A 16,464-nucleotide genomic window follows, 5' to 3' on the forward strand; every position below is an offset into this window, starting at 1 on the left:
GGGAGAGAAAATAATAATTATCGTTCTTCTCATTTACAGGATACAGATGGGGTTTTAAAGAATAAGGGGTAAAATAGTAAAATACAGTCATTACATAAAAATGAATTAATAAAATAATTAAATAAGTAAATACATTCTAATACCAATCATACGTCTCGATGGTTCATATTCTTTTTTATGCTGAGACGTGGCTCAAGAGATCTCAGAAGATAAAGGTAGAGGATAAATATGCTGAAATTGTGGGCCGCAGAAAAATTGAGAAGTGCTTTTGAGTGGGATATTTGTCTCATACTCATTCACGGGTTCCTGTAGTTTATTTGCAGTAAGAGTCTCTCTCAGCGGTTTCTGTAGTTTGCTACACACTGTCCACTCAATCGGCAGCTTTGAATGCAAACAAACCAGCAGCTACGCAGGGAATTTATAGACAAGAAGCCCGCGATGAATGGGATAATATTATTGAGTTATTATGCTTAGCTGCACTTCGTGTTCTGGAATGTGTTATCCAGTAGGGTTTCTTTCCAGAAACAACCCAATAGAAATGAAGGAGGATGTGATAAACGTCAAAAGCAAAGTGATACGGCGAGGACGAGACAGAACAGTCGATTCAAGAAGCCAATGGCTTCTGTGCGACTTATTTATTTATATAAATCCTCTGCAGAAACGTGAGGAGAGACTACTTCGCATTCCCGCTCGCCTCATCTTTTTTTCCGTCCATACAAGCAAGGGGAGGAAGAGGCATGTGTAGAGGGTGGAGCAGAAACCCTAGAAAGTCATTTACAACATATATGTTAACTTAAAATGTATTTTCCCTTGTGAAAGAGTCCCATTGAGGGCCAATCTGCTTAATGACTTCTGGTGGTATTTGAATTCCCTATTAATAAGTTTTGGTGGTATATGGAATTCTAGGTCGGCCCATAAGTTCCTTCTTCTTCCTAATGCTCATGATAAGAATCTTTTTTGCTGTAAAAGCGAAAGGAACACTTGTCAAGAAATTTGAGAAAAAGAAAGATTCACCTCTCTTCTGTCAAAAATGGACCAGTTTGGCTGTATGTGTCTATAACGTATGTCTCTGGGCATAAAGAATCTGCTTAATGACTTTTGGTGGTATTTGAATTCCCAATTAATAAGTTTTGGTGGTATATGGAATTCTAGGTCGGTCCATAAGTTCTTTCTTGTTCCTAATTCTCATGATAAGAATCTTTTTTGCTGTAAAAGCTAAAGGAACACTTGTCAAGTTATAAACATATGATGCAAATTTGAGAAAAGGAAAGATTCACCTCTCTTCTGTCAAAAATGGACCAGTTTGGCTGTATGTGTCTATAATGTATGTCTCTGGGCGTAAAGAATCAAAACACAAAATGCCCGACAAGAGTTGCATTTGTTGCATTCGATGAAATCAAGTACTGAATCAGCATCATCCAACTTTACTTGCTCCTGGAGCATAGTCACAGCTATCAAAATCCTTCTTATTTGGAGGGTGTGTGTATAGTTGGTCCAAAATTTTGGATCGTGAAGGAGAGGAGATAATTGAGAAAAGCGAGTGAAAGAATCTCCTCCTCCCCCTTTTACATGGTTTGTTTGAAGGAGGATGACAACTTCCACTTGTGAATTAAAACAACGAAAAGGGAGGTGAAGGGTACCCCCTCCAAAATCTTAGATCACGGAGGTTTGGCCCCAAAAGCCTAATCCATGGAAGGAAGAGAAAAACATTTATTGAATTTAAAAAGCCTAATCCAAGGATGGAAGAAAAAATTTTCATTGAAGTCAAGTAATTTCTTACATCACTTGCTTAATTATAGGCTAAGAAGGGATAACTCAGATACTTAATCAAGGATTCAAATTTTTATTATTTTATAAAATCATTTTCTTAGTGAAATTGATTTGTGTAATAAAGTGATTCTCTTGATTTTTTAATTTCAAGTCCAATTTAATTTTTGTTGAAAAAATCTAAACCACACCATGGGAGAATGAGATAAGGCTTTAAAGCACCAAGAGAGAATGAAGGAATTCTTCAATGAAATTCATCCAAGAGAGTGATGTAGGTGAGGGTTTAAATAGTTTTTCAAAACATAAAAAAAAAAGGGAAACTAGGCTTGATTTACACATGTTGGTGACTTCATTGTGTCACCTATTTGGCTTTCTATTTTTACATCAATTATGGGAATTATTCCTCCACTCTTATTTCATGATTTCTTAGATCTTGATCTTCTTCTCTTCAATAATTGATTTGATCTTGATCTTCTCCACTTAATTGAGTGATCTGAGGGGATAATTTCACTTAATATCTTCCCTTTTTCATGTTTTGCATGAACGTGGACGCCCTCCCATGTGTAACACTTGTCCCTCACCTCTCTCACACACGAGAAACAGAAGAAAAAACACTCTGAAATACCAAAACACAACCACAGTAATACAATTACAAAGAAAAAAACGTAGAAATTGATAAGAAACAAGTAAATTGTAGTTGAACACATCACTGCAATTAAAGACACAATTTCTTCTCTCTCTTCTTTCGTCTTCTTCTCAAAAGCTACACCCCATGCAAAACACATTTTTAGAGAAGGACTGGTGGATAGAGCATGCAAGAATAGAGAGATCTCAATGGCTGGAGACAGCCAGATATAGCTATGTCCACAATCTACCTTATCTCCTCCCTGCACGGTGATGCGTCTTCAAGCTGATTTTTTCCCTTTTGTACTGATCTAATCATGCAAAACGCTTGGGGTGGAGGTCCCTTTACTCCCTATACCTTCTTTCATTTGTCTCTTTCTCTGTAACGGAAGATAGCCATACATTATTCTGCGTTATTTTGTGTGGACTGAAACCCAAAAATCTTCTCTCTGCACTTATAAATTATTCGAACTATATGACCCAGGAGACACATTTTCAGGGAAGCTTACAGTTCCTCAGGTAGGAATTTGTGTGCGATGAATGATACTGCTTTGGTGCCTTACCTGGGCAAGCTGGTTCAGTTGCGATCAAATCAGATTTTCTTTCTATCATTACTAGTTCATCGAGTAGCACTTTCTATGTTGTCTTTCGTGATTTGACTGTATATTTGGGAATCGTAGGGAAGGAAACCTCTACGTTCTGTCCAATGGCTGCTTCAGTAAGTACCAGGTACTACGTGACAGTGTTTCTATGGGTTGTGGTCTCCCTCGTTACCGGCGAGGCCACGAATCCGTCAATGGAAGCGTATATGGGGATGAAGAAATTCCTCGCTACTCTAAACAAACGAGGGGTCAAGACGTTTACAGTGAGACTCTCCTAGTTCTAACATTTTTTTATACAATTGCTTAAAAATGTGATAAAATCATATTTGAAAAGCCAGGGATGAGATTGATTTAGCATTTCTCATGGGGTCACTATAATTGATAAGCTTATATTCTGTGGAAACAGACCGAGCGTGGAGATATTCTGTATTGTGTTGATATCAACAAGGTATCAGGTATTCAACAACCTAAACAAAACAAAACAGAGGTGCGCATTTCTTACTCTTTTTTCATCACGTCTAAATTTCGTCTGCTACCATTAACAACAACATTCGCTTCTCACTTTGAACTGCAATGGTCGAATTTATGACACAGACGGAGCTGACTCCATTCCCACTGTGGACGAAGACCAAATTTTCATCATACATAGCCATGAAGACTCCATTCCCTGCACAACAGCAGGAAGGTGGCTGCCCAGAAGGAACTGTGCCCATCAAAAGGTTTGGGATGGAAGAGATGTTGAGATCTGCCAAGTACAAGAGTAAGTACGGGGAAGATAGTTACAAGGCTCATTCTGGATTAGAAGACGGCAATCAGGCAAGTGATATTGATACTACTAAAACTTATGTCTTGTGGAATCAGAGTGAGTTTCTGTTCATCAATTGATAGCTGATTACAATTGTGTTTTCTATATGTAGCATGATGTGCTGAGGACTGATGCTGGGGGGCCATTCTATGTTATAAAGATGAAGCGGACGAAGACTTACGAGGAGTTCTACTTGATGTGATGCTAGCTGAAGTGTTTTTTCAGAGATAAAAAACTGAAGACCTAAATCTGTGTAAATATAGTTTATTAAAACTTGTGAGATTGTACTTGTATTGCTTATAAACCAGATGCTACCACTAGGGTATGTACTAAAGTTACGTTCAGATTTATACCAAAAGGATTTGCAAAGTTAACAGTTTTATTCCCAATTAATAAGCGCAAGATTTTTCTAATCCTGAATTTATGAGGGGCTATTTCCCCCTTCCCTCCCTACTCTTCCCAGGTTCACTTTATCATTGGTATACATATACAACTTTGGGTGAAAGTCCATACACATACACCTGCTTTGGTACAAGATTTGTTAAATGTGAAACTCGTGATTTTGTGTTTTTTTTTTTTTCTTGTTTAAGAAAATAAGAAGACGGGAAATCAATGTTTTCAGTCAATAATTATTTAACTCTGAAGAGAAACTTTTGTTGATCTCACTATCCTCATGCAAATAATTTTTATGATAACAAACACTCAAGTTATGAATGATTTGTATTAAATATATTGTGCAGTTTGAAACTACCTTAAAATAAATTTATGATAGCATATCTGTTCAAGTGACAAAAGATTGTTTGAACGGACCCATACATCAAAAGAGAATAAGTAGCTTATGCTAAACAAACATGCCATAAAAAAGGAGGTGTAAATGATTAGATGAAGAACAATATCATAACAATGAGGGATCTTCTTTAGTATTTTGAAAACCAAAATGAAGTAAAAAATCACTAAATCGAGCATACCAAGCTCTCAAGGTGCTTGTTTGAGACCATAGATAGATTTGTTTTTGCCTACATATATGGTTTAGAAACTTGGAACTTTCAAAACAAAGAGGTTGACGCATATACACTTCCTTGAGAAGAGATCCACTAAGAAAAGTGTTATTAACATCAAATTGAAGTAATAACCAATTATAGTATAGGGGTAGGGTAAGTGCTACACGAATTGTTTGATGACGGACAATAGAACTAAAATTTTGATCATAGTCAACTCCTAAAATTTGACGATGTCCTTGAGCTAAAAGACAAGCTTTGTATTTGTGGACAATACCATCTATGTTATATTAGGTTTGAAAATTCCACTGCGATCCGACAACATGCATATTAGGGCGTTTAGGAATGAATTCCTAGGTGTTATATCATAGAAACACATTGTACTTTTTCTTCATGGCATCATGCCATTTATGGAAGTGTAAGAGCAAGTTTGTATGACGTAGGCTTAAATTATATGTGACTATATTAGCTTGAAGAGAAGAGGTAGTTGCCTTACTCTTTGCTCTAGTCACCATAAGATGATGATTAGGTTTGATAGGTGTAGGTAAAGAATGAGACAACGAAGGTGGGTAAACAAGGAAAAACAATTTATATACAACAAGAAGGTGGTGAAGTTTGTGATGATGAGACTAGGTAGGGAACTTGTATTTGGTAAAAATTGTATTTTGTGACAAGAGTGAAGGATTAAGAACAAAGATGTCATGAGAACTTGAGGAGGAATAACTAATGGTAGTTGGTTGTGTGTTATCTAATGATTTGATAAAATCACAAATAATAAGATCTAAAGGGTTACAAAATTTGAATTTATTTGGTGTGGTATATGGAAAGCATAATTTGTCAAAAAAAATTAGGACTATAGACACTACCTACCTCCACATTAGTATGATATTGTCCACTTTGGGCCTAAGCTCTCATGGGTTTTCTCTTGGGCTTTACCCCCAAAAGGCCTCACACCAATAGAGATAGTGTCCACACTTATATATCCATGATCTTCCCCACTATGATATTGTCCACTTTGGGCCTAAGCTCTCATGGGTTTGCTCTTGGGCTTTACCCCCAAAAGGCCTCACACCAATAGAGATAGTGTCCACACTTATATATCCATGATCTTCCCCACTTCTAGTCAATGTGGGACTTTTGTCGTATACCCAACAATCCTCCCCTCGAACAAAGGACCACCGAGCCTCCCCTAAAATAATCATCCATCCGTCCACTCTCTACCAACCCGGATTTTTCCACCTGATACCATTTGTTAGGACTATGAATATTACCTATCTCTACATTGGTATGATATTGTTTACTTTGGGCCTAAGCCCTCATGGGTTTGCTCTTAGGCTAAAGGCCTCATACCAATAGAGATAGTGTCCACACTTATATATCCATGATCTTCCCCACTTCTAGTCAATGTGGGACTTTGGTCGTATACCCAACAAAAAATAACATAGCAAGTGATAAAAAAATTGTAGAGAGATGGACAATAGCATTGGTACCCTTTATAAGAATCATGAAACCCAAGAAATACACAAGGTAGAGAACGGGGTTCAAATTTGTTTTTAATATAAGGTCGTAGAAAAGGAAAGCATAAACATCCAAAAGTACGAATACGAGGGTAGATGTAGGGGGTATTAAAGAATAAAGAGTAACGAGTTTTACCTTGTAGTTGAGCAATAGGAAGTCGATTAATCAAATAAATTACAGTTTAAAAGGTTTCACCTCAAAAACTAGTGGAAACATTGCTTTCATATAGCATGGCTAATCCTGTTTCAACTATATGTCTATGCTTTCTTTCTGGTATTCCATTTTACTCTTGAGTGTATGAACAAGAAAGATGATAAAGAATACCATAATGAGCTAAAAATTGTTTTTAAAAAAATTGTATCTACTCACTTCCTCCATCTGAATGAAGTACTTTAAAAATATGATAGAAAATTAATTTTCTATCATATTTTTAATTTTAATAAACAAACTAAATGCTTCACTTTTAGCCTTAAGAGGATACATCTAACTAAATCTAGTATAATCATCTACAAAGATAATATAAAATTTGTAACCAAATTTTAAAATCAAATATGATGGTCCCCATAAATTAGAATGTACTAATTCACGAGTCTTAGAAACGTTATGTACAACACGATCAAAAGACAATTGAGTTTGGTTTGTCATTCGACAACTAACACAAGTTTTTAAAAATGAACTGAAACTGGGAAGAAATTTATGTCTGACACAATGTTAAAGTGGATGATGGATGTCTGAACATATGCATGGAATAGTCTCCTTTTGCCCACACTCTTATTGATGATGAAAAGAAGAGTTGTTAGAGCATGTAATGAATTTTTTCTTATGTTTTCTAAAACTATGAATTTATTAAAGTTTTATAAATGTACTTGTTGTTCTCTCATGGATACTTGTATTTAAAAATGTCTTTAACTATTTTTTATATTTGTCAATTCAATGACTTTGTTGTAATTAATGAAATTTACTTATAGTCAATGAACTAGTTGAGGTGATTAGGTTTATATCATAATATTATATTTTTTCTTCTACATCATATTTATATATGATTATATCATACATATTCTTCTTCAATCTCCCCTGTTATTTAAATGCACATTAGAAACTAATATTTCAGATTTAGAGTTTAAGTATGTTTGTCAAACTAATATTTTAGATTTAGAGTTTTAGTATGCTTGTCTATTACAGCTAAGTTGAAAATTTAAGTTAAAAAATATTCTAATACGCAATATGATCTGCTCCAATCTACATCTGATTCCATCCTCATAACAATGGTTCGCATGTGGATTTCAACGTTACCGGAACCAATCTACAAGATCCATGGGTGAATAAAATTGTTAATTAACCCAACCCAATCTGATCCGCAATAATTTTAGGATCAAATTTTTAAGACCTGCCTGCAATAGTTTGCTTGTGGATCTTATGATTCTCCAACACAACGAGACCCATTTGCAGCCCTAGAAGCACCCAAGGTCATTGCTATTACTTGAACTACAATCACAACTCTGGCAAAGGTTATAGTGAATGCATCGTTCAGGGCAATCTGGGATGTAATTTGTAGTTTGTAATTTGTGCTTCTGATGATAAGGTTGACAAGTGATCTCGTCCAAGAAAGAGCAGGAGAGTTGAACGAATCAAGAAGGATCTTCCGATCACTCTTAGCAAACCATTTGGGATTTTTAATCTAAGCAAATTGAAGCTGTTGCCGTATATAAAATTTTAAAATCCGGGTTGTCATAGTATTTAACACGGTTTCTTGATTACGTGAGTCTGTGATGAGGTTACTCGATTACTCACAGCAGCTTGAGGTTATCAGGCATTTTTTTACTCTTTGGACTTTTAATTTTCAGAGTTAAATGAACGTATCCAACACTCGTTCTGGTGATTGAATAAGCCTTAATTCCAGTTGATGTATTTTAACTTTGTGATACGTAACACGAATATTACCAAAGCTTTCTAGAAGCAAAACGAAGATTGACCTTTGTGCAGCCAAAAAGGTACTTTCTGAGGAGAGAAGTAACCCAGTCAGCTAGAACCAAAACTGGATTTTTGTCCATACTCGATACAGAGAATTTTAAAGAAGGTTCCTTGATCACAGAAGGAACCATGTTATTATTAGATTGACCGAAGCCATTGAAGAAAGCTTATGAATATTATACTTAACGAGAACTTGGGCTTGGATGAACCTATGAAGCTTATTAGTTTCTCTTTTACTTCTGTCAAGTCTCCAATATCCTGCACTGGGTGATTGAATAGACGTGCACGGTAACTGGTGATAGGGAAAGACCATTACAGTCTTCTTTTTGCATTTCAAAACTTGTCTGAGGTTTTGTAATAGTCTACTAAACAAAGATCTTGAATTAGTTAACTGTAAAAGAGGTTTCTGAACTTAGTCAGTCATTTTGTGACGAGTGTTAAACCCACCTTAATATGTTATCTGAGCAGGTGCTTATACTTGGCCTCTACCCAAACTATACACGTATAGGAACCATAAAAAAAGTTAAAAAAATAGGCTACCTAACTTGGTTAATTATTTTGGGATAGACCTTGGACCTAACTTCACATTAATAATTTAAAAAAAAATTACAATAGAAGGGTTGAAAAACATATGATATTGATGAAAATGATGAATTCCGTTCCTTTTGAAATAGACTGAAGAAGTGGATTTCTTTGATTGCATTGACATAAACAACCAACCAGCTTTTGATCATCCATCACTCGGAAACCACAAAATACAAGTGAGTACTTCCACCCCTTGTTCTTTTTTTTCCTAGTTGTCCTACTTATTGTAAGTTGTTTAAACAGATGGAACCTGCTTCCTTCCCAGATTGGATAAATGGCAAAGCTTCAAATAACAGCTCAATGAAGACTGGAGTCGTAGATGGAGGCTGCCCCATAGGAACAGTTCCAATTAGAAGATTGCAAATAGAGGAACTGTTAAAAGTTGGTTCTATCTCCAATCTTATGAATAAGTATGGAAAGAGCGGTCGGTAGCCGTCTTCATCTATTGAAAGCCACTGATCATCAGGTATACCATGCTAATTAAGAAGAAGTGGATGAGGTATATCATATTAAGATTATAATTTTCTATTCAGAGGTTTGTTGATGGAAACACACAGGCCCTCTACTAGACCAGATCCCGTAACCTTAAACTCCTCTTTTTTCCATCAAAATAAGAGAGATTGTAACTGTTGGCAGTTACAACCGTCCACTACAGCCTACATCCAGGGAAACCACTCCCTCAATAATTACTATTAAAATTATAATTCTCCTAACAACTGATTATCTGTTTCTCTTCTAATTACTATTCAGTATGTTATAGCAAGTCTGTCAGGAGGGTTATACCGTGGAATAGAATCCACAATCAATGTATGGAAGCCTGAGGTGAAGGGTGGTGTATTGGCCAGGCTCCCTCTTCAAGTCTTTAGTTGGATCTTCAAACAGGTTAGATTGGGGAGGTGTGGTTGTTAGTGATTCAACTCGGACATATCCTCAAATGGGAAGTGGGAGTTTCCCATCTGAAGGATATGGAAAAGCTACTTACCTGAAAAATATTTTGTATGTGAGGGATGTGTCTGGTGTTGTTAAACTAAAGGAGACTTGTCCCTCCTGCTTTATAATCCGAGATACGGGGACAATCTCCCCTGCATTTGGTAGGTACTTCTTGTTTGGAGGACTTGGTGGTCACTGCACCTGCAACCCGAAGCCCTTCACCTGCATGGAAGATGCCAGCGAGTGACCATAAGTTCACTGCGTGCTTGGAGCCCATGGTTGGCTGTAATCTCCATCACGATATGTAATGCGTGCTCTTTTCTGTGTGTAATATGTAAAACGAAAGCTCTGCTTGAATAAATGGTTAGTAATGTAAAAAATTTCCAAAGATAACGAGAGAAGAACTTTTTAGTTCATTCCAATGCTTAGTTTGATGTTAAAGAAAGTAGCAACTTCTCTGAAAGATCAACAAAACTTATCTACCGTCAGTGATTCAGAAGTCGTGAACGGTAACTGGGGATTGAAAATAAGTCTTCAATCTTGTTGCTGTATTTTTTTCATTTCTTACCGGCCAGCGTTGATCAAGAAAATGAAGTTTGTCTGAATTTTAAAACTACTTTCGGTTTTTCCTTTTTCTAAAACTGCTTCCTCATCCCCATATGAATACGAGGAACTTATAAAAGATATAACTGAAAGTCACTTATTATTGATTTACTTATTATTGTCACAAGTGAGCGTTTATTCAAGAGCACTATAGGTGTTGGTGCAGTAGCCACCAGGTCCTCCAAAGTAGAAGTATCTGCCGAAATTCCCAATGTCATTTCCTTTATCCACAACTGTGTAGCAATTCGGCTGAGTTTCTTGTGTGGCCAACTGGTCTGGTGCGTCCACTAGTTCATTGTTGCTGCCTACAATCTTAATTCTATTTGCAAAAGCAGCCCATCCATAGTCGCTGTATGCCCATTGACCACTCCCCATGGGAGGAAGAGTTGCACCTGGGTAAGTGTGGCCACACACTTCTCCTCCCCAGTGAAGGCTGTTTGCTCCATAATTTAGAGAATTGAAGATGCTCGCCGGCCAATAACCAACCCAGACGAAACTGCTGGTGTACGCTTCTTCAAATCCCAACCACCAGTTTCCATCTGTGTCCTGAAATAAAGAGCAGAATAAGCTCAAAACTCTAATGATCAAATAATCTACTAAGTAGCCGTACCCTTATTACAGTGAGAACTACTCCAGGTTGGATCCCTTCATACGAAGAGATTTGAGGAAAACTGAGGCCAGGCATGATCCTCTGATCCACTTGCACAAAGCCGCACTCTAAATTGTGGCATCCTGTTCTATAACCATTTGCCTGCCAATAATTGATTAGGGGTTATTTGATGATTACATAGAAGAAGAAAATGAATAATTTTCCGATGCTTATAGGTTATAAAGAGATAAGATTTTACATGACAAGCATTATCACTAAGAGGAGTTTATATTACTTCAGAGTTACAATTTGAAACAATCTCAAATTCTATCAGCTTTATTTTTATCTCTATCAGATTATAAGAAACAATTCATAAGTGTTCAAGGAAGAGGGTTGATGCTTACAGTCCAGTAAATAAATAGGTGAGTTGCATCATTGCCATACATTTCCGGACGTACCTGGAAATGAAATCAGCCGCATAAAATGGTAAGTTTAAATAATAGAACCAAGAAGTAGCTAAAAGTATTATCGTTTAAAATTGAACCATACATGCCATCCACCTTCTATAGTGTTTGTGTCACTTGAGTCGTTCACAATCCAGAACTGAGCCAGGCTGAATATTTCACCATTGGCGGTATTAATGTTTGGATTCCATAGATTGAGTCCTACTGCTGTTCCGTAGTAGGGACCCCCACCATCTAGCCTCAGCACAGCATGCTGGATGTTTACAAAACGAACATAAAATCACTTCAGTTCTGATGATCACTTCTCGGTTTGTTTCAGGGAGACTTGCCTGATGAACGAATCCCTCGTTAGACAGAGGCTCGTGAGCAGCTCGTCCATACTTGCTCCTGTGATTTGCAACAGAACCAGCTCGTAACAGTTCCTCCATTCGGATCCTTCTTATAGGAACAGTTCCCGGTGGGCAGCCTTCTTCTGGCAATCCTATCTTCATGGCGATGAATGAGGATGAAGATGATTTGTTCTGCATCCCTACCGGCAGTGAAGAAGGTCGCAACTGTATCACAACCAAAACAATGTGTACGGTATTTAAGGGCAAACTTACAGTTGCAGAAGGAATCAATACATAAATGGAAGAGATGAAGAAACGCGGACCTGTATTTTGTGATCTTTGAGCAAAGGATTATCAAAAGCTGGTTGCTTGTTTATGTCAACACAATCGAAAATATCACCATGTTCGGTCTATTTCCAAAGCAATTTTGTCCAGAATTAGTTTTGTGATATGTGTTGAGACTCTGAGAAGTGAAGGAAGACAGCTACTATGAATAGGAATTTCACCATGAACGTCTTGACTGCAGGTTTATTCATAGTGGCCAGGTATTTCTCCATCTCTGCATATTCTTCTGCCGATGGACTCATGTCCTGGCAGTGGACGAGGTGGAAAACCAGAACCCAGATGAACATTGATACGTAGAAGACGGTCCGCATTAAAGTAGCCATAGCCTTCCCTGAAATCATCAAACATATGCTAAACTCTTTCCTAAATAATAAATCCAAGATATTTCTATTTATTAATGATTCAACCGATCAAACCTTGAAAATTCAATCGGGTTTGGAACACTGAGTCAGACTTATGTTGTCTAAGTTTAGCCCATGTTCTTAACAAACTCTGGCCTAGTTAAGCCGATTCAAAGTGAGTTCTCATTCCCAATCCAAATTGCCTTCTCAAAACTGAGCTGACTTACCCGCTTCACGATTCAACTTGGCAAATTACAGGACCATGACGGAAGGTGGATCCTGCCATGAAAATACCTTACTATGAACTACGAAAAGCTTTCTGACTGTGCATTAATGGCAAACATTGCAAGAGAAGATTTGCATTAAGATTAAGTTTAATGTTTTTGATTTGGGAAAATAACAAAAATCAACCACAATATATATATTGCGTTTGATGATTTAAAAACAAGAGAGATATTATAAACTTTCGTCTTAGAAAGAAAATAAATTAAAATAAACTGAAAAGAAGGAAAAGAGAAAATGATTCTACCACTTTATAGGCTTGCAGGTTTTTTACCAGTGACGATGATGGTTCTTCCTCTCGATCCAGTACCCTCGCTTCTTCTTGGTTTCTTTTTTCTTTCTTTTTTTCTTTCTTTCTCAATTCGAAGAGGGTATATATAAAGGAAAAAACAGCTCCAAATGTCCAAAATTCCTCGTAAACTTACAATCGTCAAACAGCGAACTTTCTTGCGAGGAATCTACCAACACGTCGCAACCCACAGGTGAAAAATCCAAAGAAGCAGGTATTCGTATGAGACAAACAACTATACCCATCCAGTGGGTCTTGAATAAAGTCTGTTTAAAAATTAGAATTTAATGTTGATAGATATCATGAATAAGACTTAGGGGTAAGAAATAATATAAGACTAAATACATTAATCGAATAAAAATAGAACAAATTCCAGGTCAAATAATAAAAATAGAAGAATTTGACATCATAGATTAGGAGATTTCATCTTCAGCCATTCAAGAATTAAAGCTTCTCCGGGATAACAGCCTCCAATTACAGAAACATGGAGGCCGAAATCCACCATAAAAAAACACTTTGTAGAAGATTTAAGTGTCCTCGAGTAAAGAAGAGACAAACGTCCGTAAGTACTGAAGGCCCTCAGGGTGGCCTCTTAGTTTGAAGAAGTCTTCGTTGTCGCATAAGACAAGGAATTGATTTAAGTTTAGCTTCCACTCTGAAACCCAATAGTTTAGGTTTACTTCTTGGAAGTCGAACAAACTTATCCCACACTGGTGATTCAGATGACGTGCACGGTAACTGTTGTTTGAATGAGCCTTCATTGCTCTATTTTAACGTTTCATGATCGACCAGAAAATGAAGAGATCCAATCATTTAAACCCACCGAAATGTATACGAGGTATTGAGATTCTATAAGATATATTTACATTAAACTAAATCGAAGAGTCAGCACCGGAGTGTTACTTGTAGTTTTACCTCTCTGACATGGTCGCACAATAATAGAATATGCGGTACACTCGTCATTCATGATAAAATTTAGTATACACTCTCCAGTGAAAGAGCAAGAAACCTGCTTCTTGCTCCTATAAATAGATGGAGAATGTGACCAGAAGAGGTATCAGAGGTATCCGGGACCTTGTTCTAGTTATCTCGTCGGGTAAGTGTAGGGATATATGCAGGTCTGTCCTTCTACATTGTTTGCGATTGGATTTTTCTTTAACAGTGCTGATAGTTTCAGGAACAAGAGACAAGTTGGTCGAACCTCCATGGCTGGTCCTGTGGGTAGCAGACTCCATGTAGCCTTGAGTGTATGGATTGCGATTTGCCTCGCCGTCTTTTGCAAGGCCAGTGAAATATCATACGAAGACTATGTGGAAATGAATAATTATCTCGAGTATATAAACAGGCCTGCTGTGACAACTATCGAGGTGAACTTTTTTCCTCACGTAAATGCAATTAATATTCTGCTTCTTTACTGTTAAGAGCTCAGTAGTATTCTGTAATTATTATCAAAGTAACGAATTCTGATTCTACTGACATAGACTGAAGATGGGGATATCTTTGATTGCGTTGATATATACAAGCAACCAGCCTTAGATCATCCAGCACTCAGAGACCATATAATACAGGTGAGGATTTTATTCTTTCTTCATCTTTCTCTCTGTTTAATAGACTTTCTTTCTTCTCCTACTGATCGAAAACATTTTCTGAACAGATGGAACCTGCTTCGGTTCCAGATGGGATAAATATTGAACCTTCGAGCTATATCACGATGAAGACTGGACTCCCGGACGGAGGTTGTCCAGTAGGTACAGTTCCCATTATAAGGATGCAAATGGAAGAACTGTTAAAAGCTGGTTCTGTCTCAAATCTCATGAACAAGTATGGTCGAAGTGGTTACAGCCCCGATCAGCTCAAAGTTGCCGATCATCAGGTATATAAACCATGTTAAGAACAAGGTCGAGATTTGACACACAGCATATAATTATCCAAACAATTGAGTATGGCTTTTATTGTTCAGTATGCTACAGCAAGTCTGACTACACAAGCAGGAGGCTCTTACAAAGGAACACAAGTTTCAATCAACGTTTGGAATCCTCCGGTGAAGCGGGGTGAAACATTCAGTCTTGCCCAGTTATGGGTTGTAAATGGGCAAGGGCAAAACCTCAACACTATAGAGGCTGGATGGAATGTAAGTGGCTCTTTTACAAACCACTGTAAACCAAAATGAGCCTAGATTTTAAACCAAAATGAGCTAATTTTTTTGGGATTCTGATCAGGTGTATCCAGGTTTATACGGCGACTCAGCAACCCACCTGTTTGTGTATTGGACGGTGAGTTTTTACTACATCTTCTTGTCCTGGCTACTTAAATTCTTATTCATAACCAGAGCTGATATGATAATCTTGCGATTCTCAGGCGGATAATTACAAAAAAACTGGATGTTACAATCTAAAATGTGCTGGTTTTGTACAAGTCTCAAGAACAATAACACCCGGCATGAGACTACCGAAAATCTCCAAGTCTGGTGGCACCCAAGAGGACATATCACTACGTGTATTCTGGGTACATTTAACTACAACACTACATAACTATGCTCATTCTTCAGCTACAACTCACTCTTAACTAATCAATGAAATGTCTGAAATCTCTTGGATGAAGGAAGTAACTTTTCTGTTCTTGATGCTAGCTAACAGTGAATTTATTTATTTTTATTTTTTTTCAGGATGAAGGAACTAAACGTTGGTGGCTTGGATACCATGAAACCCAAAGTAGTACCTTCATTAATGTCGGTTACTGGCCAGGTTCTCTCTTCAAGGCTTTAGTAAGATTTTCAAATAGGATTGATTGGGGAGGCGAGGTTGTTGGCGATACCACTGGAACTTACCCACCAATGGGAAGTGGCCGTTTCCCAGCTGAAGGCTTCAGGAAAGCTGCTTACTTTAAGCAAATTAAGTACATAGACAGGAATTTGACACTGCGGAACGCGCCTAACAATATAGCAAAATTACAAACTCGGCCCAAATGCTACAAAATTGAAGACAAGGGCACAGGCTCAGCACAGTTTGGTAGGTATTTCTTCTTTGGAGGACCTGGTGGACGTTGTGCACGGGCTGTTACATCGGAGAAGCCAAGGACCACCACCTGCGTGGAGGATGCTAGTGAATGAGCCTAGACAGGCGTTGTGTATCTAACAGGCATTGGCTGCATCAAATGCCTTTTTAAGTTTCTCTTGGCTATGTGAATATTGTTGTCAATAAAACCCATTCACGTATAGGGCACTTCCTACCTGAGTGTAGGACATGTAAGTGCAGTTTATGCGTGATGTGCCTCTGTCCATATAGTAGGGCGTAAGGCTCCATCGTAATATGTAATTCGTGTTCTGTCTGCCCGATTCCATGTCGTCTATAAAGCTTTACTTTGAATAAGGATTTGTGGGTTGTCAAGTTGATTCGTGTTCTATCCCATTTTATTTTCTGCCT

General features: G+C 37.5%; 2 protein-coding genes across 2 annotated transcripts; one reads left to right on the forward strand and one right to left on the reverse strand.

Moving 5' to 3' along the window:
* Positions 1-10,538: 10,538 nt before the first annotated feature.
* LOC137952078 (protein neprosin-like) lies at positions 10,539-13,065 on the reverse strand. Its single transcript, XM_068799147.1, has 8 exons — positions 13,001-13,065; positions 12,292-12,461; positions 12,109-12,195; positions 11,786-12,010; positions 11,542-11,709; positions 11,397-11,450; positions 11,014-11,154; positions 10,539-10,949 (listed from the first exon to the last, which is right to left on the reverse strand). The coding sequence occupies exons 2-8, from the start codon at positions 12,451-12,453 to the stop codon at positions 10,539-10,541; spliced, it is 1,248 nt and encodes a 415-aa protein (XP_068655248.1). The 5' UTR covers positions 12,454-12,461; positions 13,001-13,065.
* Positions 13,066-14,074: 1,009 nt separating this feature from the next.
* On the forward strand, positions 14,075-16,151 carry LOC137952080 (protein neprosin-like). Its single transcript, XM_068799151.1, has 8 exons — positions 14,075-14,160; positions 14,205-14,409; positions 14,524-14,610; positions 14,697-14,915; positions 15,003-15,173; positions 15,262-15,315; positions 15,401-15,547; positions 15,708-16,151. The coding sequence occupies exons 1-8, from the start codon at positions 14,075-14,077 to the stop codon at positions 16,149-16,151; spliced, it is 1,413 nt and encodes a 470-aa protein (XP_068655252.1).
* Positions 16,152-16,464: the final 313 nt, after the last annotated feature.

Source organism: Aristolochia californica, unplaced genomic scaffold (genome assembly GCF_029961685.1).
Source record: "Aristolochia californica isolate CCGP_79_NKW_82.1479 unplaced genomic scaffold, dmAriCali1.0.hap1 SCAF_15, whole genome shotgun sequence".
NCBI classification, from domain to species: Eukaryota; Viridiplantae; Streptophyta; class Magnoliopsida; order Piperales; family Aristolochiaceae; genus Aristolochia; species Aristolochia californica.

Excerpts from the sequence above, each read along its gene's own strand:
- LOC137952078 (XM_068799147.1), bottom strand. The coding sequence starts at position 12,453 with ATGGCTACTTTAATGCGGACCGTCTTCTACGTATCAATGTTCATCTGG. Across the intron at positions 11,451-11,541 it reads CTATAGAAGGTGGATGGCAT|GTACGTCCGGAAATGTATGG; the intron begins GTATGGTTCAAT and ends TTTCATTTCCAG. Across the intron at positions 11,155-11,396 it reads ACCTATTTATTTACTGGACT|GCAAATGGTTATAGAACAGG; the intron begins GTAAGCATCAAC and ends AATTATTGGCAG.
- LOC137952080 (XM_068799151.1), top strand. The coding sequence starts at position 14,075 with ATGGAGAATGTGACCAGAAGAGGTATCAGAGGTATCCGGGACCTTGTT. Across the intron at positions 14,161-14,204 it reads AAGTGTAGGGATATATGCAG|TGCTGATAGTTTCAGGAACA; the intron begins GTCTGTCCTTCT and ends TTTCTTTAACAG. Across the intron at positions 14,410-14,523 it reads CTGCTGTGACAACTATCGAG|ACTGAAGATGGGGATATCTT; the intron begins GTGAACTTTTTT and ends CTACTGACATAG.